This window comes from Hyperolius riggenbachi, chromosome 2 (assembly GCF_040937935.1).
Source record: "Hyperolius riggenbachi isolate aHypRig1 chromosome 2, aHypRig1.pri, whole genome shotgun sequence".
Classification (NCBI taxonomy): domain Eukaryota; kingdom Metazoa; phylum Chordata; class Amphibia; order Anura; family Hyperoliidae; genus Hyperolius; species Hyperolius riggenbachi.
In genome coordinates, this window is record NC_090647.1 from 284,730,212 (window position 1) to 284,756,681 (window position 26,470).

The following is a 26,470-nucleotide window of genomic DNA, read 5'->3' on the forward strand; positions in this document are numbered from 1 at the left end:
CACTCCCAACCACACTCCTCACCCGGCTGCGCTCCTTGCAGAAATGCCCGATGTTTGGCATGTCCGTTTATTCAAACCACCAATACTTTTTCTTCCAATACCACTCAGACATTATACCCAATTAAAAACCATCTCACATGCACCACCAGATACGTCATTTATGTCATATCGTGTCCCTGCCATCTCCAATACGTGGGACGCACTACCCAACCAGCACGTAGTAGAATTGGTCAGCACAAGAGGAATATACTAAAAAACTTTCCACTCCACAGTGTCTCCAGACACTTTAGCACTCACCACAACAGTGATCCCACCAAATTTCACATCACACTCATAGAAACCATTAACCAACACCAACCGGATGCTTTTGGCAAATTAAGATGAGATGTTTTGGATTCAAATGTTGAGAACTCTGGTACCTGAGGGTCTCAATGAACAACTAGAAAAAATCCACTAAATCCGTAACTACTACAATAATTATTCTTTTATTCAGTCGCCTCTTTTATTAGCCTTGGTTTTTTAATTATGTCTGTAACCAATTTTAGAATCATTTTTTTATATATGTTATGGACCTTTGGATATATTTTTTATATTTTTTATATATATTATGGACCTTTGAATATGTTAATATAAATTCGGGTATATCTGTATACTTGTATGTATACATATGTGCCTAATTACCCCCAAAAAATGTTCCTTGCGTGAAAATTATCCCCTACATAGAGCTATGGTCTTATATTTGTAGTTTGTATACTACTATCAATTATTTCTTTACAAAATTGTTGTTTTATCTGTTTTATCCGTTTCTAGGTCCTCCAAACTTTTCGTGACTTTTAACCATGAAAACATAATACAGATAGGAATTCTTTGAAAAACTATATAACCTGATGGTTCAAAGATGTTTAGACAATTTGTAAAATACCAGTAATAATGATTTTACCCACTAGGTGGCGTTAAAATCTTGCATAATACACCTCTAGAATAGAGAACTACCTAAGTGACGAAAATAACAAAATTTGATAACATTAATAAGCCTTACTTCATATTACAAATGGAATTAACTAGACCAAGTAGGTGGTATGATTTAAATCAACTCCTAGGATCAAAAGAATCCTTCCCCTATACGCTGGGAGCGATATCGCTCCTTTGCCAGACTTGCCCTCAAACGTAATGGGCGCATGACACTCAGCGCATGCGCACTAAGAGTCGCATGACGCCAGCGGACGCTACCCTACCTCCAGCGCCCATAACAATACGTACATACGAATCCCCCGCCCATACAAATACGTCACCAAGGCGACTAAATACTTCTAGTCGCTTCCTCACTACGCAACATAACGCTGGCCCGCTCCGCTTCCTGATTGGCCAGGAAAGGAGTGAAACTGACCATATTAACAACAATATGGGAACCCTCTGGCAACTAGGCGCCAAGCGTGTCCCGGACCAATTGCTGGTAAGTGGTTTACGTTTCAAAAGATTACTATCTACTTATGGACAACGTTAATTCTATACCCTAAACCCCCACGCTGCTAGAGCCTCCTCCTCCCTTGATACATTGCTATTATCCTCCTTTGATACATTGCTATTATTCTCACTGCCGCATTCCTCACACCCAGCCCCCATTCACTATTTGCTAAACCACTTTAAAGAGCATAATGCATATATCAATCACCCCACTAATCGGGAAGTAAAAATCCCCATTATATGACACTAAACCTAATAAACCACCACCACTAGAGCTCTTATATGATCATTCACTGACATATGGCTGCTATAAGGTACACACGTCTGCACGTTTTTATGTATATATAAGTGTAAAAACGGATGTGTATGTGACTACATGTATTTGTACTTGTATTTATATATGAGCATTTGGTTTTTGACACGCAAAAATTGTGCCTTTGTTCATAGATGTATGCTCCGATTGTGTATTGCCTGAAGAAGCGGGTGCAAAGCCTGTGAAACGCGTTGCGAACTCCCCCTGGAGTATACCCAATAAATACTTTTGTTGAATTAATACAGCCTTTTGGGTCTGCTTGCAGGAGGTGGGTCCACCACTGCCTCCAAAGCTTTTTAAAAAACTTTTAATATTTTGATTTTATACTTTTGGCGCCTCTGGTCTATACTTGTGTGATCATATATATCCACCCTTGGTGGAGCTGGATACCCCTTTTTTTCTGCTGTCTACAGAGAGCGACTTTTTAATCCTGAGTGAGGACAGGAGAATCTCCTCACCTGCCTATACAGTGGTTGCCTGGAGGTAACCCTGGTTTGTGAGTATAATATCATACTCTTTTCATAATCCACGTGTTTTAACATATTACACTATTGGGCTCTCGGTTTTTCTCTTTTACATACATCTGTGACTAAGCACAAGTTGTAATGTGATCCCTCAGCTGTGTCAGCTGCCCACCATGACAGAGAGCTAACTGGCAAACACAGGATGTTAACAATATGTCTGCTTCCATGAAAGCAGGAAGTGGACACACTGCAGATTTATTGCAGGATTTGTATCAGTTGTAACAAAGAAATGTTTTTCTTTAAGAGCTGGAACCCACAAGGGCGATTTTTGAAGCGTTTAGGGAGCGTTTGAAAACGCTAGCGTTTTGTAAAAATGCTCAGCTAATGTAAATGGATGGGGCAACTTCCACTGGAGCGATTGCGATTCGAAAAATCATAAACGCAGGACATGCAACATTTTGGGAGCGTTAGCGCTTCAATGTTAAGTATGTAATCGCTGGCGTAATCCCTCATCAAAACCTGCATGGAGCGATTTTGCTAGCATTTTAAACTTACCACACACTGTAACATAATTAAAATTAATTGAAAGGACCAGAGCATGCAGAGCATGCCCATGTCTGCCCGACCACCAGGTGCCGATATCTTCTCACCCCAAACAGCTGACACGGAGAGAGAGCGGAGTGCATCTACACACTTCCAGCGCCGCCACCGCAGAGCTCCCGCTCTCTCTCCGTGTCAGCTGTTTGGGGTGAGAAGATATCGGCACCTGGTCCTGGGGGGTTGGACAGACATCGGCTCTTGGGGAGGGGGGGGGGGGGAGCGGACAGACATCGGCACCTGGTCCTGGGGGGGAGAGGGGGTCGGGCAGACATCGGCACCTGGTCCTGAGGGGGAGAGGGGGGTCGGGCAGACATGGGCATGCTCTGCAGTATCTGTTATGCGGCTTTGCGTCCTCCTTAGGAGCTTGGGGAAAAGGCTACACAGTAAAAAAATTAGATTGCTTTTTAACTTCTGCATTGCCTTTTTGGCTCCCTTACAAAGTAATTAAAACATTGCAATAGAGATTTAAATTTGATTTTTGGGGCTAACAGTTACTCTTTAAAACGCTAATCGCTACACAACCGCTGGCAAATTGATACACTTTTTAAAAGCGCTCCCTAAACCGCTCATGAAATCGCTTACAAACTGCTCATACAAAACGCTAGCGATTGCGATTAGCGATAGCGTTTTGTAGTGGGTTCCAGGCCTCAAGGTTATTAGGTTGTTGCTAGTTGTTGAAGTTCTGAGCAGGTGTGCTTTAAATGCACCCACCCAGAGACACTCTACACCCACACTGCAATCAATGGACACTACACTCACCCACAGTGCACCTATCGCCAGCTAGAACAACCACCAACACTGCACCCATCCACACACAGTGCATCTACTGTATCCTTAGTGCAATCATCCACACTGCACCCATCCACATCCTTGTAGAGCAGCTCTGAGCTCAGTCACTAGGGAAGCCTGCCACCCCGCTGGTCAGCTGTGTCTGCAGCTGTGAGGCAGCTTAAGAAGAGCCATGGTTCAGAGCAGAAGTGTGGGCAGCGGCAACTCCTTAAGATCGGGTTTTTAAGGTGGAACTCTACAGTGAGGCAAGTCACTTGGGCACAAATGTGCACCCCATGGTCTTTTGCCCATAGCTGAAGCATTCTATGCCTTTCCCTTGGCCCAGGCCTGCTAATTGTTCTTTTTTTTCTGCATTGATTGAGAGTATTTTGTATCAGTTGTTGTGGAGTTGAGGTGTATGATGTTTAAATATAAGGTGACCCTACTTTTCATTTGTTTCCAGGATAAAAGAGATGGAAGACAAGAGGAAGAAAAGGAGTCCTAAGGTGTGTGTAACACAGACCCTTCCACCTGCTCCAGCACGAAAGCCTGTAGCTCCTCCTCCTTGTAAGAGTGCCACATTCAGCCTGGGACTCCCACACCCTCCATCCCCAAAGCAAAGGAGTAAAGTCAAGAGGTAATTCCTCATAAGCATTATCTATTTACTGTCCTTTGTTATATGGACCACTATCGCAAAAAAACTGTACAATGTAAAATACATGAGTACACATACTGTACATGTAAGATGTACATGCACTGTAAATTACTTCTTTTCTTTTGTTACTGTTAGTAGGTAGTAATTATATGACAGCTCTGACGGGTTTTGGATTATTCCATCTCCTTGTGGGGGATTCTCAGTATTTCCTGTATTCTTCACAAAAGCACTACCTGGACAAATCTGTATGAAGATGCCAGCCAGCTTCCCTACTTGCTTGCGCACATAATTGTATTACTTGGACTGAGCAACTGCCATCCAGTAAGTGCTTTAGAAAGTAAAGAAAACCCTGAGGGCCCTTTCACACTGGTACTGTTGCGGAAGGGTCATTCTACCACACCTCACTGCTATGCTAATGAAAGCCTATGGGTGCTTTCATACAGCATGCGGTGTACCCGGAAGTCGCTGATCTACCGCGAGCCCAAACTGACGTTACCGCGCAACCGCTGCGGCAACGTGCAGAGGACAGAAAGTCATGTAAGTCTATGGCAATGCAGGAATTTTAAAAAGGATGGTGTCAGCGGCGCGCATACGTGGAAGCATATTTTTTACAATAAGTTTCCATGCACTTCCGTATTTGCCAAACAGGAAGTGACCGCAAGCGAGCGTCACTTACTTTTTGGATCTGAGCCAGATGAGGATTACCGTGTACTAACACAGTTATCCCCGAAGGCTTGGTTTTGGCGGTGCGGCTCCCTGGGCCGCTACACAACGCTGCCGACAATGCACAGTCTGATGCTGGCCTGAGAATCCCCCATAAGGAGATGGCCAGGGCCGGAGCTACCATAGGAAAAAATAGGCAGTTGCCCCAGGGCCCCAGAGCCTGTAGGGGCCCCCAAGTTGTCCCTCCCCCATCTGAACTGTTGCTCCCCAGGGACACTGCAGAGTCTGTTAAGTTGGGGGATGATTGGGGAAGGTCAGCAGCCAGGTCAGGGGCCCAGGAATTAAATTTGGCTGCAACAAAGGGCCTCTGATGACGCTTTTTGGTCAGGGTAGTGTCTGTTGGGGGGCCCCCAGGCAAATCTTGCCATAGGGCCCCATTGTTACTTGAACCGGCCCTGGAGATGGCTAGATCAAAACCAGTCATGTTTGTCAGGTATTTACAATCTAATGTAAGTGACCGTGACATAGGAAAAAAAAACAATTTATAGTGCATTTTATTCTGAGACAGATCTTATATGTACTTGAAAGGTGGGATCCCAATGATCTTCACAGAGCACCAGGAACTGGAAAAACAAAAGAAAAGACCAGGAGCCAATAGTGGGTATAGATGACACTAACTAACAGGGCCGGATTTGTACTTTTTACCGTCCAAGGCCAACTATACCGTCTGTATGGTTGTTATCTCTGTGTGTCCCAATGAGAATTCTCCTTACTAGTCTCCATCATTGGATGCCACAGACAATAACTATTTTAGTAATATGCGTATAGATAAGTTATGTTTTCCTTAAGAACTTTTATGTTATGTTTGCCATCTCTTTAATGATGGACCCATTGTGTCTCCATGTGAGTTAGGCTGATGTGTACCTGCAGGACAGAGCTTACAGGTCTTGCAGGGATGACAAAAGTACAGGACAGATAGTTCAGAGGTTAAAGGGAAGGTTCAGGGAGGGTGGGTAAAAAATAAAAATAAATTTCCACTTACCTGGGGCTTCCTCCAGCCCGTGGCAGGCAGGAGGTGCCCTCGCCGCCGCTCCGCAGGCTCCCGGTGGCCGACCCGACCTGGCCAGGCCGGCTGCCAGGTCGGGCTCTTCTGCGCTCCAAGGCCCGGAACTTCTGCGTCCCACGCCGGCGCTCTGACGTCATCGGACGTCCTCCGGGCTCTACTGCGCAGGCGCAGAATTACTGCGCATGCGCAGTAGAGCCCGGAGGACGTCCGATGACCGGAGACCACCGCCACGGGCTGGAGGAAGCCCCAGGTAAGTGGAAATTGATTTTTATTTTTTACCCACCCTCCCTGAACCTTTCCTTTAAAGCTGTCCTTGTAGATAGTGATGGCTCCATAGAACAGCTTTACTGCCCCTCACTGAGCCGCCCCTAAATTTCTGGTGCCCTAGGCCATGGCCTAGGTGGCCTTGCCAGAAATCCGGCCCTGCTAACTAATAATAGTGTAAATAGTAGTGACAAGTTGAGTTGCAAGGGATGCAACCACCAATTAAAGTCTGTGGAGGAAAACCAGCCGCTGCTCTGGTATGGGTCCCTGGATGCTTGGGGCTTGAGTGGGACTCCTGATTATAAGTTTTATAGTAAAACAAAAATTATACTAATAACCTATGAACAGAGGTAGAAAAGTAATGGACTACTGGTTGGAGGCACATAAAATTGCATAACCTAGTCTAAAACAGTCTGATAGGAAAAGTAATATTGGCTTGCCTCTCTCTGAAGGTATATACACTGGACATATATGATGGAGTATATCATATTCATTGCACAAAAAAACACAAGGGCAACGTGTTTTTCGCGGTTGTCCTTCTTCTTCAGGTGTATTGATGGTAAAGTGTAAACAGCAGGGCTCCAGCACCTCCACCCAGTAGTTCATATCTTATATTTATATGTACTGATACACATTTTACATTTTACAGTTTTTTGTGACAGTAGTTCTGCAACATACCTCCATTCCATCAAAGGAATGAAAGAGTTTGGAGCTGAGTATTAATGTCCTAAGCTTTCCAAAACTGTTATGGTACAAATGATGAAGCATTTAGATGTTTACAGGTATATGATACCAAATCAAACATCGTGTTTTGAATTTGTTTCTGTTCTTAGAGGCATTAAGGAGCGGCCTCGGCCCTCTGCACCCTGTGAAGTGGTTACGCCTGGGCCTAGTCTGCAGCACTCTTTCCTGACTGATGTCTCCCATGTCTGCGAGATGGAGGGTGGTCTCCTAAGTCTCCTTAACGATTTTCACTCAGGAAAACTTCAGGCATTTGGTAAACCTCAAAAATGCAAACCACATATTTAATGTTCTTCTTTATGCTTGAAAATGAGTTTTCTCAGAGCACCTTCAGCTGTGGCTCTGTGAAACAATATTGGCGACATACTCTTGACTATGTGTAATCAGTCTGAGGGCCTGACGCTACGCTGAACTAGATCTGGTGCAGCACAAGCAGCCCAAATGCAGACACGTAAAATGTATAGTATGTGGCGCAGTGGCCCACCTTTGAGCCAGTGGTGGTCAAAGTGTCTGACACTTTGATCAGAAGGGGATGCTGTGTTAGATTACATCTGACAATGGCACCCCTAACGGCAACATCAGTCCAACTGTCCAACACTTCAGCACCACAGGGTTTTTTGCTTAAAAACCAGAGCAATTTTCACATTTCAGCGCTCCTCCCATTCATTCACCAATAACTTTATTGCTACTCATCAGATGTAAATGATCTATATCTTGTTTTTTTGCCACAAATTATGCTTTGTGAGGGTGATATTTGCATTTAGTAATTATGTTATTATCTGTGCATAAAAATACACTATTTCTCCATTTCCATCCACTATAGTTTTCAAATAAACAATGTTACCATAGATAAAACCCACACATTGTATTTGCTAATTTGTCCTGGTTATCTCAACATTTAAATAATGTTCCTAGTACAATGTATGGCGATAATATATTAGTTGGGAATAAAGGAGTATTTTTTCTGGTTTGTGTTTTTTGTTTTCTCATTGTACTCTATCAGCAATGAAAAGCTCTTATCTTCATGATTAACAGTAATACACTCTCATGGCATACATATTTTAAAAGCTACGTCCCTAGGGTAACTATTTATGTATTCTCAATGCTGTCACTTTTGGTTTTTTTATTTGGGGGTACAGAGTATATGAAAATAACAGTTTTATTGCTTTTCATTCAGTTTTCCAGTAAAAAAAAATCACATGACTTAGCCCTCAGTTGTCAAACGCCACAAAATCTATTCTCTCACTTGTCACAGTTAAAATGATACCCTATATACATGATCAGATAGCTTATTGGGCATACAGCACACTGTTAACCACAAGTAGGCCTATCTACTCCCCTGAGCTCCAGGTGAAGTTCTGTGGGGAGTAGATAAGCGTAGCAAGGGTTTCAAAGTGGTTAAAGTGAACCTCCGGACTAAAAATCTACTCAGCAGAACTGAAAAGGCTTGGTGTTTCTTTACCAGTTTCACAGCATCAGAACTTTGTTTTTCTTACCAAAGCATCATTTTTAGCTGCATTTTTAGTTAAGCTCCACCCATCAAAGAAAAAAAGCCCGGGCTTTTTTCCCCTGATGCTGTGCAGAGCATGATGGGATTTCCTATGTTGTTATTCACGTTGCCTAGCAACTGGGAGAGGTGCTCAGGACACAAGACAGTTGGAACTGTGTCTCATGCTCCCTGTCACCTCCTTTCAACCAAAAAGATGGCTGCTATCATGAAATCAAACATTTGCCTGTTCTTTTATAACAGTGTGGGTAAGAGATTATATTACCTATCTATTTTAATTAACATAACTAATGTAACTTAATGACAGTATCTTTATTTAGGCTGGAGGTCCTCTTTAAGGATCTGGGGGAATAATCCTCTGTTGGACCAAATCAACAATAGATTGGAAATGTACTAAACAAATTATCTGCAACACTGGCAAAGTAGGAGCGTGCTGAGAGCCCACCAATAAGAGCTATAATCATAGAGAAAGAAGGCCCACATATATAGCACCACTCTAATTGATTAGATAATATAACAAATTTATTTCAAAAAATATACATGATAATCATTGACACATAGAATTGACGGTGTCCTCTCCAGGGATGCTCAAATTCGGCTTCGGGAGATATCCGGATTTTTGCTATCCGGATATCTCCCAGTAATGCTGTGCGGGCTGGGCGGGGGGGTCAAGCTTACCTCTCTGACGTCTTCTTCGGTCGTCCCTCAGCGCCTCCCACGATGCGCTCCTTGCGCGTCACGTGATTACAAACACTTCCTCCTTCAACCCGGAAGGAGGAAGTGTTTGTAATCAGGTGACCGCCGCTTGGAGCGCATCGTGGGAGGCGCTGAGGGACGACCGAAGAAGACGTCAGAGAGGTAAGCTTGACCCCCCCGCCCAGCCCGCACAGCATTACTGGGAGATATCCGGATAGCAAAAATCCGGATATCTCCCGAAGCCGAATTTGAGCATCCCTGGTCCTCTCCTCCTCTCAAAGCGGGGTGACGCCCGCGAACCTGGTGGAATGTTTGAGGGGATCCCAGTCTCTCTCCAGCTGCGTTAATACATTAATACCCTGGGCTAAGTATCTCTTCATTTATTTTCACCCCTTGTCTCTCATGCACTTTAACTATAAAGGCCCATACACACGTCGGATTTCCGTGAACGATGGGTCGTTTGAACGTCCCGTTGTTCAGTCGTTCGCCTGCTAAATCGGGCGTGTGTACAGACTGTCGTTCGCTTGATAAGAGTGAGTTTGAGCGATCCGCCCGGCGGATCGCTCAAGCTCACTCTTATCAAGCGAACGACTGTCTGTGCACACGCCCGATTTAGCGGGCGAACGACTGAACAACGGGACGTTCAAACGACCCATCGTTCACGGAAATCCGACGTGTGTATGGGCCTTTAGGCTGCTCCTATTATCAGCATTGTTATTTGCAGTCCTTGTTATCTATAATCAAATTGTTTATTTGCACTTAGCACCTTGTTCTATGGAATCATTTTATTGTATTTTCACTGTGCACTTTATATAGATACTGAACCCGGGTTCTACCACTGGTGGGCTCTTATTTGTAGCCCACCAAGTTGGCATTCAATTCTATTTGGAATTATTCCATTATTTATATGTGTATACACATATATATATACACATACAGGTTATATACTATACTGCAGCTGGTGTTTTAGAACTATGTGGTCTTTTTTAAATGTTTTTATGCATTGAAATCCCCATTGTGTCAATGATTATCATGTATATTTTTTGAAATAAATTTGTTATATTATCTAATCAATTAGAGTGGTGCTATATATGTGGGCCTTCTTTCTCTATGATTATAGAATAGATTGGAAATGGTTAAAGGGGAACTTCAGCCTAAACAAACATACTGTTATTAAGTTACATTAGTTATGTTAATTAGAATAGATAGGTAATCTAATCTCTTACCCACCCTATTTTAAAAGAACAGACAAATGTTTGTGATTCATGGGAGCTGCCATCTTTGTCATGGGGTAGCCATCTTTTTGGTTGAAAGGAGGTGACAAGGAGCAGGAGACACAGTTCCAACTGTCCTGTGTCCTGATCACCCCTCCCAGCTGCACACGCTAGGCTTCAAATGTCAAATTCAAAATGTAAAAAAAAATAAAATTGCACCAAAACAGCAGAACGATGACAACAACATCAGAAATCCCATCATGCTTTGCACAGCATCAGGGGAAAAAAGCCTGGGCAGTTTTCTTCTGTGCAGCTAAAAATGAGACTTGTATTAGAGAAACAAAGTTCTGATGCTGTGAAACTGTTAAAGAAACACCAAGCCTTTTCAGTGCTGCCGAGTCGATTTTTAGTCCGGAGGTTCACTTTAAGGGCCCATACACATGCCCAACTGATGTCTCTCTTCGGGGATCAGGAGCCACGCACACGCGTGTCAGCTGTGTAGCTGACAACGCTCTGTGTAGCTATGCGGGTGGAGGATGGAGGGACGATGAGTGGAGCATGCGTGATGTCACACAACAAGCGGGAGAGCGGCATGAACAAGGGGATTGGCGTCGCTGGGGTTGGGAAGATAAATCTAGCGGATGGCTCGCGGGTTGTATGTTGAGTGCCATACACACACCTGATTACTGGCTGAGGCAGTCGTTATTGGCCGCCTCAGCCGACTTAAACGAAGCTTAACAAAGACAGCCATGGGTGCAGGAATTGACCTGTACCTGAGCTCCTAAATAGGTGTTTTACAAGTAATTTATTTGGCATCATCTTATCTATGTCTACACAGACACAAACATGGTATGCAACTGCGTGCCTGAACAGGTCTGGGCAATCATTTGTGCCTGGAGAGAGGGTTTAAATTAATATAGTAAAGTGTGGCTTATAAGAGGAAAAAAAGCATGCTTACTATACAGCTGGCGTTTACATGATGTTGATATTCTGTTTTACATGGTGCTTTATGCACAGGCTGACATACTACTACGGACCCAGTCCATGGTAACACTCCATTTTCATGTTTTCATACATACTGATCAGAATATTTAGAATAAAAGGAACATATATAATGTCAATTAGGGATAAGTACCTATTGATAAAAATACCCAGATTTCAGATTTTTTGCATGTTATTTAAAAAAAAAAAAAGAAACCCAGCTGGAGGCACAGATTTTTCCTGTGTTAGCCTGCAGTGGCAGGGCTTGTCCTGTTTCAGTGTATAAGTGTGTATCCTTGGTTAGATGATATCAAATAAATCCAAACATGCAAAGCAAGAGAGCCCCCATTGGTGAATGTGAGTGAATAGATATTGACCCAGCTCACCAGCGAATGCCTTTTCATTGTTTTATCACATCATTGATAGGTTGAGACCTTTCTTATGTAAAACGAGCAGAGCAGGAGGAGGGGGCCATTGGAAGGCATCTATCATCACATTCTGATCAATATTATTTTACGATGTATATTTAGTTACAGCCTGACTGAATGTGTAGTGGTGCAAGGTTTTAAAGGCAGGTCAACGATTTATGTAATGGAAGCGAGTGAGTGAGTGAGTGAATGAGTGTGTGTGTGTTTGTGTGTAGTGTGCACGCTATTCAGGATGCTCTTGTACTGTTTCCTAGTGTGCTGCTTAAACAGATGCCCTGTAGTTGGTGAGGTCATATTGGCTTAAAGGAGTTCTTTCGCGAAAAAAGTAGGCAGTTAAAAAATGTGACAGATGACAGGTTTTGGGCCAGTCCATCTTTTTAAGGGGGATTCTCAGGGCTTTCTTTGTTTTCAACAGCATTTCCTGAACAACAGTTGCAAAATCTAACTGACATAATAGTGTGCAAGTGATTAGAGCCCTTTCACACCAGAGGACTTTTTCAGCGTTTTAACGCCACAGCCGAAGTTGGCGTTTTCCTAGGTAAAATGAAAGTCCATAGACTTTCATTTTACCTTTCACATCTAACGCTGCGTTTTGGAGCGTTGCGTTTTGAAGCTCCCAGGAGCTTTTTTAGGGCTGACCGCGGCGTTTCTCATTACAATTGATACTAATGTATTGGCGTTAAAACGCCTTAAAAACGCCTTGAAAACGCCCAGCAGCCAAAACGCAGCGTTTTAGCCTTTCACCGCTGCCTGTAATGTGAAAGAGCCCTTAGGGAGGCCGGCTGGTATCTTGCTATTTTGGCAGTTAAACTGCTGTTCAGGAAATGCTGTTATAAACAAAGAAAGCTCTGAGAATCCCCCTTAAAAAGATGGACTGGCCCAAAACCTGTCATCTGTCACATTTTTTAACTGCCTACTTTTTTCGCGAAAGAACCCCTTTAAACTCTTGTAAATGGCAGTTATAACTCCATGGCTCCAGACTGTGGAGAACTGACCAGCATACAGGTCAAGATTTTGGTTTATTATGGTTTTCAGATTCTAGTGTGCAGTAATGGTTAACTTAGTTTGGCAATGATTAATAAGATTTAATCCACTCTGCTGGGTGTTTGTACACTGTATAAATCTACCTTCTCTGTTATATTCTACAGTGAGATTGGTGTATAGAGTGAGTTTTGGAATCCTTCAAGCTTCTCCATAACCACTATTCTCTCTCTCTCTCTCTCTCTCATTACCACTTAATGCTGTTTGTCTATTTCCATCCCTTTGTTCTCCCTCTGTCTCTGCCACTTTGCCCTCTGTCTCTCTCTGTGCTATTTGATTTTTTTATTATGTTCTCTTCTGCACTCTGTTCTGTCTTCCTCTGCCACATGACTTTTTTCTCTCTCTGCCTCTTTGCTCTCTCTTGTCCGATCTCTGTTTTTCTGCCACTTTTCTTTCCCTCATTCTGTGCACTCTATTTCCCTCTAATGCTTTCTCTCCCTTTGTGTTCTCTTTTTATCTCTCCACCATGCCTATTTCAAAAACCCACAGTGTGTCCTTTTCCTGCACCACGCATTCTCATGTATGCTGGCCACCCTGCTATCGCAATTGCTGCAGTGTGAGTAAACCCATAGGATTACTTGTACAGCAACGCTTCGCAAAAAGTGCCCGATTATGAACTCAGCCTCAAAAGACAATTGAAGTGAGAAGAATATGGAGGCTCCCATATTTGTTTATTTTTAAACAATACCAGTTGCCTGGCAGCCCTACTGATCTATTTGGTTGCAGTAGTGTCTGAATAACACCAGAAACAAGCATGCAGCTAATCTTGTCAGATCTGACAATAATGTCAGAAACACCTGATCTGATGCATGCTTGTTCAGGGTCTATGGCTATAAGTATTAGAGGATAAGGGTCAGTAGGATAGCCAGGCAACTGGTATTGCTCAAAAGGAAATATATTAAATATGGCAGCCTCCATATCACTCTTGCTTTAGTTGTCCTTAAAGTACTTGATGATGTGAAACCTTTCCAGTAGCACTGGCTTTCAGTATTCCAGGCCATATTGCTCTCGGCTCTGTGTGATCTGCCCCCTTGTAGTCTGAGCAACAGGATGATGCTGAGCCAAGCAGCCCCAACAACAGAGCCTACTGCTATGTGACCAGATTTTTAAGTGGAAGTCTCACTTTATGCACAAAGATGTAACATTTGCCCATCTGAATTGGGACAATAGTACACTGTTCTCAGAAATATGGCCAGATTTCTGTACTTTATAAATGGTGCCTATTCACTTTTGTGTTAGGAAAATAAACCTAGACCTAAAAATTAGTTAATTTGGGTGCACAGATCCCTGGTGCTGCCAAATAGCTAAAGCAGCTGGGCAGCACAAGGTGTACAACCTGCTGCAGTTCCACGCTGCCCTTGCCCATGCTCATCGGAGCACAAGCTTCCAACCGCCAGCGTCTTTTTGCCACTTTCAATCCCTGCTTAACCCCCCCCCCCTGTTTCCTCTATCTCTGCCACAGATTTCGCCACCCACTTCACCAACAAAGTTGTCTCCATCCATCAGGAAATGTTCAATCTTCAACTCCCACTCGCCCTCCTAACCAGCTCCTCCACCACCTTATCTTCCCCTCACCTCCTTCACTCCTACTACCACTGAGGAAGTCAACCACCTACTTCACCTGCTCTGCTTTCCTCACCTTGCTTAGCTTCTCATGAACTGTTAGCTCTCCTGAAATCTCTCTTCCCCCAGCAGCTCAAAAACCTCACAAACATTTAACCACTTGAGACCCACCCTTTACCCCCCCTTAAGGACCAGCGCTGTTTGTTTGGATCTGTGCTGGGTGGGCTCTGCAGCCCCCAGCACAGATCCGCGGCCACACAGAGCGATCAGATCGCCCCCCTTTTTTCCCCACTAGGGGGATGATGTGCAGGGGGGGTCTGATCGCTCCTACCTGCAGGCATGTTGCGGGGGGGCACCTCAAAGCCCCCCCCGCGGCGACATTCTCCCCCCTCCCTCTCCTACCTGCTCCCCCGGGAGATCTGGGCTGCACAGGACGCTATCCGTCCTGTGCAGCCAGTGACAGGACGTCCTCTGTCACATGGCGGCGATCCCCGGCCGCTGATTGGCCGGGGATCGCCGATCTGCCTTACGCAGCAGCGCCGTACAAATGTAAACAAAGCGGATTATTTCCGCTTGTGTTTACATTTAGCCTGCGAGCCGCCATCGGCGGCCCGCAGGCTATTCACGGAGCCCCCCGCCGTGAATTGACAGGAAGCAGCCGCTCGCACGAGCGGCTGCTTCCTGATTAATCAGTCCTGCAGCTGCCACTTTGCCGACGCACGGTATAAGCGTGCGGTCGGCAAGTGGTTAAAACCCATTCACATTTGCTTACTCTCTCCCTCCTGCTCTTACTTGCAGCCGGTGATATATCACCCAATCCTGGGCCACAGCCTGCTTCCTCAGGGGACGGCTTTTGATTTCTGATACTTATAAATACTGAATTATTGCGTGTAATGTCTTCCCACCCCGGCCATCCCTGAACCTTCCAGATGTGCATGTCACTGTTAACCACACTACCATTCGCCCTACCTCTCAAGCCCGCTGTCTGGGTGTCACCCTGGACTCCACACTCTCCATCAAACCTCACAAAGTCCTACAACTTCCACCTCCGTAACATCTGCAAGATCCGCTCTTTCCTGACCTCTGCCACCACCAAACTCCTCATCCATGCCCTCATAATTTCCTGCCTCGACTACTGTAATGCCCTTCTGTCTGGTCTCCCTATGACCTGAATTGCCCCGCTGCAGTCCATCATGAATGCGGCAGCCAGAATTATCCACTCCTCCCATCGCTCCACCATGGCGGCTCCCCTCTGTGAATCCCTCCACTGACTTCCTATCCAGTCCAGAATCAGATTTAAGATACTGTGTCTGACCTACAAATCTGTCCACAAAATCTGTCCAACCTACATTTCCGATCTTAGTCAGAGGTACACACCTAGCCGCTCACTCCGCTCCTCCAATGAACTTCGCCTGACCGCCCCCCGCATCACTCAGTCCCATGCACGCCTCCAGGACTTCTCAAGAGCTGCTCCAACACTATGGAATGCCCTACCTCCACCCATTAGGGCAGCTCCCTCCTTCAACATGTTCAAGAAGGCCCTCAAAACTCACCTTTTCATTCTGGCCTACCACCCCTCACAAGTGCTCCAAACTCATAGCAGAACTCTGGACCCCTACCTTTCGTGTCCCTACCTCTCCCTCTAGATTGTAAGCCTTTGGGCAGGTCCTCCTCCTTTTGTGTCCTACCTGATCATGCACCTCCATTACTGTGCACCCATGCTATGCATTTGAGTGAACCAAACTTGCCTAATCTCCATGCTCCCCTCCAGTGACTGACTAAGCATTGCCTTGTACTCATACTGTGCTGCGTGATCTGGTTTTTCTTGTATTCCTGTATTGTCATATTGCTGTATGTCACCCCTAAACATTGTCTGTAACCTAAACTAATGTCCAGCGCTGCGTAATATGTTGGCACTTTATAAACACAATAAATAAGTAATAAATAAAATAAATAATTTAGTGCCAACTATTGGGTAGATAGAGTAAACAGAGGGGACACTGGTGCCTGACTATTATATAGCTGAGTGTTATAGCTGACTCCCAGCTCCCACACTGTGCATTGTAGCTGATAGCCAGCACTGGGCTATATAACAGCTAACAGTTACTGTTTCTATTTGGTGTTTAGAATAAGTAAATTAAATCTTATATAGTTTTATTCTAAAAACACATTTAAAAAAATGAATAAGGTAATAAAACAAGAGCCAGTCTGCTCTCGCCTTGTACTTTTGCTGCTCCAGACCATTATTATTATTATTATTATTGATTTATATAGCATCATACAACAGAATACAAGGTATCATAGTACAGTATAAACAATACAACAATTAACAATACAAGACAGTGGTGGATTACAGGTAATGCAATGAACAAATAATTTACAGATTTTTTACATAGGGGCAGAAGATATGTACACATATTACACAGTATTGTGTGGCAAAGAGGAAAAAGAGCCCTGGCCAGTTGACCTTACACAGGTTTTTACATAAAGGTGGAAGATATGTACACACATTACACAGTTTTTAGAGGCAAAGATGAGAAAGAGCCCTGGCCAATTGACCTTACATTCTAATGGGTTAAGGGACAGGACAGTAGGTAAAAGGAAGCTGTGTATGAGATGTTAAAGTGGTGGTCAGTGGCCAAAGTTTCCTAAGAGAGAGAGTATGCCTGCCTGAAGAGGTGAGTTTTTAAGTTGTGCCTAAGGCCTGGTGCACACCAGAGGAGTTTTTCTGGGCATGTTGAGTTTTTGAAACCTCCTGCTAATGTTATCCTATGTGTCTATGCACACTGGAGTGATGAGGTTTTGTAAAAAAAAACAACCATAGCATTACATTGGGAAGAGTTTTTGAAACCTCTAGCGTTTGGGGAGCTCTTCTGGTGCGTCTCAGCCCTAAAAAGGGTAAGTGTGGATGAGTGGCAGATGTGCTAAGGGAGGGAGTTCCAGAGGAGGGGAGAGGGTCAAGAGAAATCTTACAACAGGAGTGAGAAGAGGTGATCAGAGAGAAAGGCAGGACAATATTGTTAGTAGAGCGTAGACTGCATGTATAATGATATCTGGAAATATGTTTATTTAAATAAGCAGCTAGGTTGTAAAGTGCTTTGTAGAGGAGAGTCAGGGTTTTGAATTGTAGCCTTTTGTGTAACTGGCAGTCAGTGATGGGACTGACAGAGGGGTTTAGGGCTGGAGAAGTGGGAGGAGAGGTGGTTGAGTCAGGCAGCAGTGATTATGATGGACTGTAGGGGGTTGAACATTTAGCAGTAAGGCCCCAGAGCAGAGGGCTAGTAGTCTAGTTGTGAAATTATTAGGGCATGCATAAGAAGTTTAGTAGTGTCCTGTGTGAGAAAAGGGCAGATGTGGGAGAAGTTTTCTAGGTGGAGATGACAAGAGCAGAATCGTTTGTTGATGTGTAGTTTAAATGCCTGTATGGCCTTGCCACATATCCCATTTAGTGCTGTCATGTCTCCTCATTCCTTGCCCTGAGCCTACTGTACTTCTACCATGACTCTTATTTTTAATGCATATATCCATTCTCTTTTAGGGCGGGTGTGCACATTTGACCAGCTAGAGAGGGTGAGGGAGATGCAAGAACAGCTAGCTCGCCTTCATTTCAGCCTAGATGTGTGTGCAGAAGAACTAAGAGAAGAGACACACGCGGAAAGAAACTTGGAGCAGCTACTAAATAACGTGAGATATCCAATATCTTTACAGGATTAAGGGAAAAGTTTAATTTTTGCCTTTGTCAGACAGGCATGCATCCAAAACCCCATTTACTGCTAGTGAACAATAAACCCAGGAGTCCGAGTTCGGGATTTTAAAGGGGAACTGAAGAGAGAGGTATATGGAGCCTGCCATGTTTATTTCCTTTTAATCAATAACAGTTGCCTGGCAGCCCTGCTGATCCTCTGCCTCTAATACTATTAGCCATAGCCCCTGAACAAGCATGCAGCAGATCAGGTGTTTCAGACTTTAAAGTCAGATCTGACAAGACTAGCTGCATGCTGGTTTCTGGTGTTATTCAGATACTACTGCAGAGAAATAGACCAGCAGGGCTGCCAGGCAACTGGTATTGATTAAAAGGAAATAAATATGGCAGTCTCCGTATACCTCTTACTTCAGTTCCCCTTTAACAGCACACTAGAGAAAAGGTGACTTTAATATTGCAGGTTGATGGTTTGTGCTGTCTGCCGACTCCCGACTACAGAATGAATTCCAGTGGTTGAACGTTGCAAAGGATTCACATAATCACTCTGCAGGTTTCAGATGACACTTCACAGCTTTATAAAAAAAATATATTTTTTTAAAATGGGACTTAAATTAGACCTACTTATATATGAACCCTTTAATGTCCAGACAGGCCTGTGACCCCAATTCTACTAAATAGGAATGTGCTTTCATCAGTACTCAGGTTTGTAGAAACATGTAAAAAAAAAAGGAGAGAGACCACACATTATTTTTTAAAGTGGATCCGAGATGAACTTTTACTCCTTGCATAATTGTGTTCCTTACATATAGTTTATAGGGCATTCCTCAAGCCAAATACTTGTTTTGTTTTAATACCCTAATTTCCTATAAACTAAACAAACCACACCCACAGCTTCTCCAGAGTGCCTTGGCGCTTGCAAGGGATTGTGGGATTTCAGTCTGGGCAGGTGAAAAAGGTGTTACTAGCTATAGATTTCAGAGGCAGAGTTTTCACAATCTGAGAGCTGCAGTGCAGATAGAGATCAGTTGCCTGTGTAATGGAGGAGATAAGAGTGGAGTTTTCACAGAATATGCAGATTAGCATGCCTAGATACAGATAAGCTTGCTTGTGTGTGTAATTGTGTAATAGTGACAAGCAGAAAACATGTCTGCTCCCATTGTATCACAGGGAAAAATATTAATATACTGTTGAGGCTGTTTGCAGCTAGATTTGCTGTGTAAACTATCTAAACTTTAGATAAGATATATAGACAAGTCACTTGTTATATTTAGTTTTTCATCTCGGATCCGCTTTAACATTATCTAGCTGACATTGCTGCATCACTTTACAGAGCTGTAATCATATCGCTAACTTCCCATACAGGAGCTCACCATAGTCATAGTCGCATGTCCTTATTGAAGAGAAGACTAAGGCCAATTTGAGGGGGTGGAGAGGGTGTTATTTGTATGTTTTTGGGATGTGGGAGTACCGAGGGGAAATTCATGCAAACAAGTGTGAACATACAAACTCTGTGCAAATAGTGTCCTGGCCCAGATTTTAACTGGCGATACTAGTGCTCCAAGGTAACAGCGGTATCCACTATGCCACTGTGTTACACCACATGGTGAGTTTTAGTCACCTGCACACCTGATTGCTTCTGTGCATTTTTCAGCATTGCGTATCATTGAACTGTTGCTGAAAAATGCACAGAAGTGCACAAGCATGCTCAGGCCTTTAGTGAGCAGTGTTTTAACAGACAGAATACTCATAAGGGTGCTGATGTAAGCAACCACTACCCTTTAAATAACCACTATCACGAACAAATTGTAGAATTTGAAATACATGTATGTACATCTCTCTCAGAGTAAAATGCACTATAATTTACTTTTTTCCTTTGTTGCTGTCTTTTACAGTAGGCAGTAAAAATGTCAGATCTGACATGTTTTGGACTTGTCCATCTCCTCATGGGAGATTCTTTGTATTTCCTTTATTATTTACAAAAGCACTTCCTATGAAGGATCTATACAAAGATGCAAACCAGCCTCCCTAATCACTTGCACACTATCCTTGCTGTTGGACTGAGCAACTCCCATAAAGTAAGTGCTTTTGAAAATACCCTGAGAATTAGGGATGATCACAGATATGCAAAATATTCCAAGTTGATACAAATGTATGCAAATTCTTATGCAAATACAGTATTTGCAGCTTGCAAATGGACCAATCAATTTAAACCTGGGTTTAAATTGACTGGTCCATTTTCAAACTGCATACATATGTATAATTTCAAAACAATTTGCATCTAATTGATCATCCCTGAGAACCCCCATGAGGAGATGGGCTAGTCCAAATCCTGTCAGATATGTCATATTTTTACAGCCTACTGTAAGTGACAGCAACATAGGAAGAAAGTAATTTCTAGTCCTTTTTACTTTGGGACAAATGAACATCCTATACATGTGCATACCGCCATATTTTAAATGTTACAATTTGTTTGTGATAGTGATCCTTTAACTGTGCCCCTATTGTAAATGGTCTTAATATTCTCAATCACTGGCTTAAAAAAATAGAGGTGCCCCTTTAAACAAAGAGGGAGCTTCTAGGCCATTAGATAAGATGTGGCTGAATACTGGCATGCAGAGACTCTCTGCATATTACCACAAGGGAGGAAATTAGAATATCAGAGTGGCTGCTTTTTCAAGCAAATCTTAATTCTGGTGTATAGAAAACGGAAAATTGTATACTTACCTTCCGGTAATTTTCCTTTCCTGATGCATCCATGGCAGCACCTATGGGTAGTGGCCCCGCCCCTAGCCCCCTATAGGACAGGTATCTAGTATAAATTAAGTGTAGCCTGACTCCACCCTGTCTATCAATTTCGGACTTGCCGAGACCCGGGTGGGTCCTATGTTGCTGCCATGGATGCATCAGGAAAGGAAAATTACCGGAAGGTAAGTATACAATTTTCCGTTTTCCTAATGCATGCATGGCAGCACCTATGGGATCTAACTAGTCACAGTATTAAGAACAGATTTGGGCGGGAGACAGTCTGCAAGTGCACCAAAGAAAAAATGTATTACATCACAATACCGTTAGACCTTTAAATAGACAATACTGTCCTTCCAAAGTTCACAGTTGAATTCACTGCGGGGTCAACCCTGCAGTGTTGCATGAAAGTGTTTATTGTTTTCCAGTTTGCTGCCTGGCATATTTGATCTGCTGGAATTCCGGCATATGCTGCCCAGGACGTTGCTACTGATCTAGTAGAGTGTGCTCTCAGATTAGTGGGAGGTTCAAGATCGGAGAGCCTGTAAGCAGTTTGGATAGCTTTCACTATCCATGATGAAATTGTTCTAGAGGTAGCTGGTTCCCCTTTCCTATACCATGTCGGAATGATGAAGAATCTTTCTGTCTTCCTAATTTCTGCCGTTAGTTCTAAGTACCTTTTGAGCATTCGGCCAACATCTAGTGTGTCCGGTAAGTGAGTATCTTCTTCCTGAAAAGTGGGGAGAGTCCAATCTTTGTTGAAGTGGTATGTTGTCGCCACTTTAGGTACAAAATGTGGCATGGGTCTGATGACTACCCTATCCGGGAAAAAACTTAGGTAAGGTTCTTTTATGCCCATTGCCTGGAGTTCAGAAACTCTTCTGGCGGAGGATACGGCTGTCAGGAAAACAGTTTTAATGGTTGCGTTCCAGAGACTGCAATCCTCCAGGGGTTCAAAAGGAGTTTTCCTTAGTGCTTCTAGGACTACCGGTAAGTCCCATTTTGGGAACAGCGTCTTATTCGGAGGCTTGATTTTAATCACGCCCCTAAGGAGCTGTATGACTAGCGGGTTAAGTGCCCATCTGACATTAGTCAGAGCAGAGAGGGCTGTGACCTGGACCTTTAGTGCTGAGTAACTTAAGTCCTTCTCCAAACCTGTTTGCAGAAATGCTAGGATGTTACAAGCTTCTGGTTTCGAAGAGTTGAACCCCTCTTCAGTTGCATATTGAATGAATCTTTGCCATATACGATGATATGTCTTGTTTGTGGTTGGTTTACGGGCTCTCAGGATTGTATTAATGACATCATCTGAACAGCCGACCTGTTTCAGCCTCTCCCCCTCAAGAGCCAAGCCATCAAATGTAGTCTCTGAATGTCTGGGTGGCATACTGGGCCCTGTGATAGAAGTTGCGGGGTGACCGGAAGCTTCCACGGAGTGGCTATCTTCAGTTCCCAAAGTAGTGGAAACCATGGACGGTGGCTCCAGAATGATAGTATGGCTATGACCGTTGTGTTCTCCTGTGCCAACCTTCTCAGTACCCTGTTTATCATTGGTGTCGGCGGGAACATGTATCCCAGTTTGCATTTCCAGTCCGCAGTGAGAACATCTACTGCTTCTGCTTGGGGACAGTAAGCTCTGGAGATGAAACGGGCACACTTTGTGTTGTCCTTTGTTGCCATTAAATCCAGGTCTGGGGATCCCCATTTCTTGCAGACCTTCTGGAATATGTCCGGGTGTAACGACCACTCCTTGTTGTCTACTTGATGTCTGCTGAGATAGTCCGCTCTCACATTCGACTTGCCCGGAATGTAGACTGCTCTCAAGCTGAGTAGATGAGTTTCTGCGAAGTGCATAATTGGTGCAGTCTGCTGGAGTAACCGTAAGCACCTTGTTCCTCCCTGCTTGTTGATGTATGTTACTGCTGTTGTGTTGTCGCTCCTGACAAGGACTGGCTTGTTGACTATCCGGTTCTGAAAATGTTCCAGGGCATGTAGGATTGCCTTTAGTTCCAGTATATTCGCTGGTTCTGTAGTCGCCGTCCGTGACCATAGTCCCTGAGCAAACTGGCCCTCTAAGTGGGCTCCCCAGCCCTTTGTACTTGCATCGGTTGTGATCAGAATCTCCCTCTGTGGTTGGATCTGCTGATGTCTGTTCAGGTTGTTGGGGTTCAACCACCAACATAAACTGTTCCTCATCGTAATATCCAAGTATATCCATTGATACATACTCTTCTTCTTCCCCCATTGTGTCAGGAACCCCCACTGGAATACTCTGGTATGCCATTGAGCCCATTTGATCATGGGGATGGTCGATGTTAGTGTTCCCAACAGGCTCAGACACTGTCGGGCTTGAAGTCTGGGTGCATCTATCGTGAGCCGTATCTTTTCTAAGATGTTGTTCTTCTTTTCCTCCGGTAGTTGGACCGCATTCTGATTGGTTAGAAACCGTGCTCCCAGGAATATCATATCTTGTGTGGGAGCTAGTTGACTTTTTCTCCAGCTTATTAACCATCCGAAGCGTTGTAGTTCATTGAGGAGTAGTTCCCTCTGTTCTAGGATCTTCTCTTGACTCTGTGCTAGCAGTATGATGTCGTCGAGGTAGTGGTATATCCTCAACCCCCTCAGTCTCAGGAGAGCTACTGTCTGAACTAGTACTTTGGTGAAGGTTCTGGGTGCTGTATTTATTCCAAAAGGAAGGCACGTAAATTGGAGGTGTAGGTCCCCTATGGCGAAACGTAAATACTGCTGGTAGTCCTTGTGGATTGGAATGTGTAAGTAGGCGTCCTCCAAATCCACTGATAGCATCCAATCTGCCACTTTGGTTGCCAATATAATGGACTGGAGGAATTCCATCTTGAATCGGGGCAGTACTATTAGACTGTTGAGGGCTCTGAGGTCTAGCACGGGTCTTAGGTCTCCCGTCTTCTTCGTTACAAAGAATAACGGAGAGTAGACTCCGTTTCCCTTTTCCAGGGCTGGAACAGGGCAAATTGCTCTCGTGGTTAACAAGTCTTAAATATACTCTTCTAGAATCTTTCTTCTGTGTGTAGAGCCTGGGATTCTTGTCGGTGCGAAGTGGGAAACAGGTGGTTCTTGTCTGAATGACCATTTGTGACCGTAACGAATTGTCTTTATCACCCAGTGATTCCGACAGTCCTCCGCCCAGATGTGTCCGAAGGATTGCAACCTTCCGCCCACAGGACACACCTGAGCGGGCGTCCCATCAAAACCCCTTAGGTGCATTGTTAGTAGTGTTGGAAGCCTTCTGTTTGTTGAGTCTGGCTAATGTTGCCTGGCCTCCCTGCCATGTCTTCTTATAGTCCCTCCCTGGACGGTAAGACCTGGCATTCCTAAAGCGTGTCTGTTGATTTCGGCTTTGCTGAGGTGGGTGAGGTCTCTTTGGTTTGCGATCATGCGGTATAAGGCCGGACTTCCCACCTGTCACTCTGGTGATAGCCTTGTCCATAAGTTCTCCAAAAAGATTTTTTCCATCGAAAGGAATCTTGCACCAGTTTTGCTTGGAATTCATGTCGGCTGACCACGCTCTTAGCCATAGAGCCCTCCTGGTGGTAATTGAATAGAACATTGCCCTGGATATAGAGCGTATGATGTCCACAGCGGCCTCTCCAATGAAGTCTGCCGATAGTTTGAACTCTTGTAACGAGTTGATCAAGGCCTCCCTATCTGTTCCATCGGCTATTGCTACCTCTAAGTTATCCGTCCAGGCTCGTAAGGCCTTTGCGACTGACGTTAGAGTAACTGCTGGCTTCATTGCTCCGCCTGACACGGTGTATGATTTCTTCAGATCCATGTCCATCTTTCTATCGATGGGATCTCGAAAGGATATGGCATCCTCCAATGGCAGAGTTATGTGTTTTGCTAATCTTATGACCGATGCGTCCACCACCGGGGCGTTATCTAAAGTAACTGATTTTTTTGCTGGTAAAGGGTATAATTTTGATAGCCTGTTATTCAGAGGTATTTTCTTGTCCGCCTTTTCCCATTCCTCTTGGATGACCTCCTGTATCTCTTCCATGAACGGGAATGTAGTGCAGGTCTTCCTAAGGTGTTTATAATATGTTCTTTTTTGTTTTCTTTCTTTCGTTGATTCGTCCTCAGACTCCTCCTCCCATTCAATGGCCTGTCTGACCGCGTTCACGTACGGTTCTACCATAGCGAAATTGAATCCTAGTTCCGTTTCCTCCATTTGGGAGTCCGAGTCCTGGCGTGAAGTGGACGGTATAGGTTCTGTAGCCGGAGCTGATTGTGGTAGTGTTGCGATGTACTCTGCCATCGATTCCTGTACCGCCTGTCTGATTAGGTGTGACACCTCGACGGGTTGTTGTTCCTCATGTGGCATTTGGTTGAAGCATCTGCTACATACTAATTTTCCTGGCAATGTGACTTCCCCACAAGCCCAACAATTCTTTGGGGGTCGATTGTGATGATGTTTTCTCGACGAGTCACTTTTGGAGCCTTTTTTTCTCTTAGTGGAAGCTGACCGTTGCGAGGAGTGTGAAGGTTGCTCCGATGAGACTGTAGCCAGGCTGTCAGGAGACATGAAGGAACATGTCATTTAGTCTTCGCTCTCTTTTGCTAAGGGGAAGAAAGAAAACTCACCTAAGGCACCCTTACCTGATATCCTGTTGCTGGTCTGTGACGGGCAAATTGGGATCCATATCCGCCTGGGACATGCTGGGATAAAAAGAACACCAGCATTAAGTATGGCTGCGGCCATGAGGGCAAATATAAAGGTGAGGTGCTGAGGCTGCCAGACCTACCTTTTAGGGAAAATCACACTGGGCTACGGTGATTGCAAGAGGCAGGAAGCGGCCACCGCAGAGTCCACGCTGAATTTCGGCGAAAGACGCCGCTCCCCGCCATCTTGCTTGCTTAAATAGGCCTATCAGGCCCTTCCACTAAGCCTCCCCGCCCCCCAGTGCCAATACCGAGTCGTGGAGCGCATAGCCGCGTTCCGGATCGGAGGCTACTTCCTACTTCCGGTTTGCGGAGCGCATCCGGAAGTGACGTCACTGGTACTCGGAACGGCACCTCTCTTCCTCTGCAGCGATGTACTCTGCCCGGCGAAAACAGGGAGAGAGTGTGGCCGACATGGATCCTGCCCCGCCAGCTATTAGCCAGCCTGACTAGGGTGGCTCGCCTATAAGGAGAGAGTTTATCTCTCCACCTGACAGCCCGTAATCCGTGCGGCCACCATGCCCCCAAGACCAGCAGAACGGGGCAGCCCTGTGAGACTATTAGAGTCAAGGCTTCACCAGGAGAGGCTGAACCTGGCGTCTTAGAGGAGGTAAGGGTGCACGTAGACCAGATACTAGTCGAGGGCAAGGACGAAAAACATAGACAGGGTGGAGTCAGGCTACACTTAATTTATACTAGATACCTGTCCTATAGGGGGCTAGGGGCGGGGCCACTACCCATAGGTGCTGCCATGCATGCATTAGGAACAAAGAGGGAGCATGCATGCATTAAACAAAGAGGGAGCTTCTAGGCCATTAGATAAGATGTGGCTGAATACTGGCATGCAGAGACTCTCTGCATATTACCACAAGGGAGGAAATTAGAATATCAGAGTGGCT

General features: G+C 44.6%; 1 protein-coding gene across 1 annotated transcript in view; it reads left to right on the forward strand.

The window, feature by feature from the left end:
* The window catches only part of CCDC28B (coiled-coil domain containing 28B), a 50,536-nt gene that overhangs the window by 13,795 nt on the left and 10,271 nt on the right, over window positions 1–26,470 (forward strand). Inside the window, exons 2-4 of the mRNA XM_068265397.1 lie at window positions 4,073–4,246; window positions 7,091–7,254; window positions 17,967–18,112. Coding sequence (XP_068121498.1) covers window positions 4,083–4,246; window positions 7,091–7,254; window positions 17,967–18,112 — 474 coding nt within the window. The 5' untranslated portion in view covers window positions 4,073–4,082. The remainder of the gene's footprint in view (window positions 1–4,072; window positions 4,247–7,090; window positions 7,255–17,966; window positions 18,113–26,470) is intronic.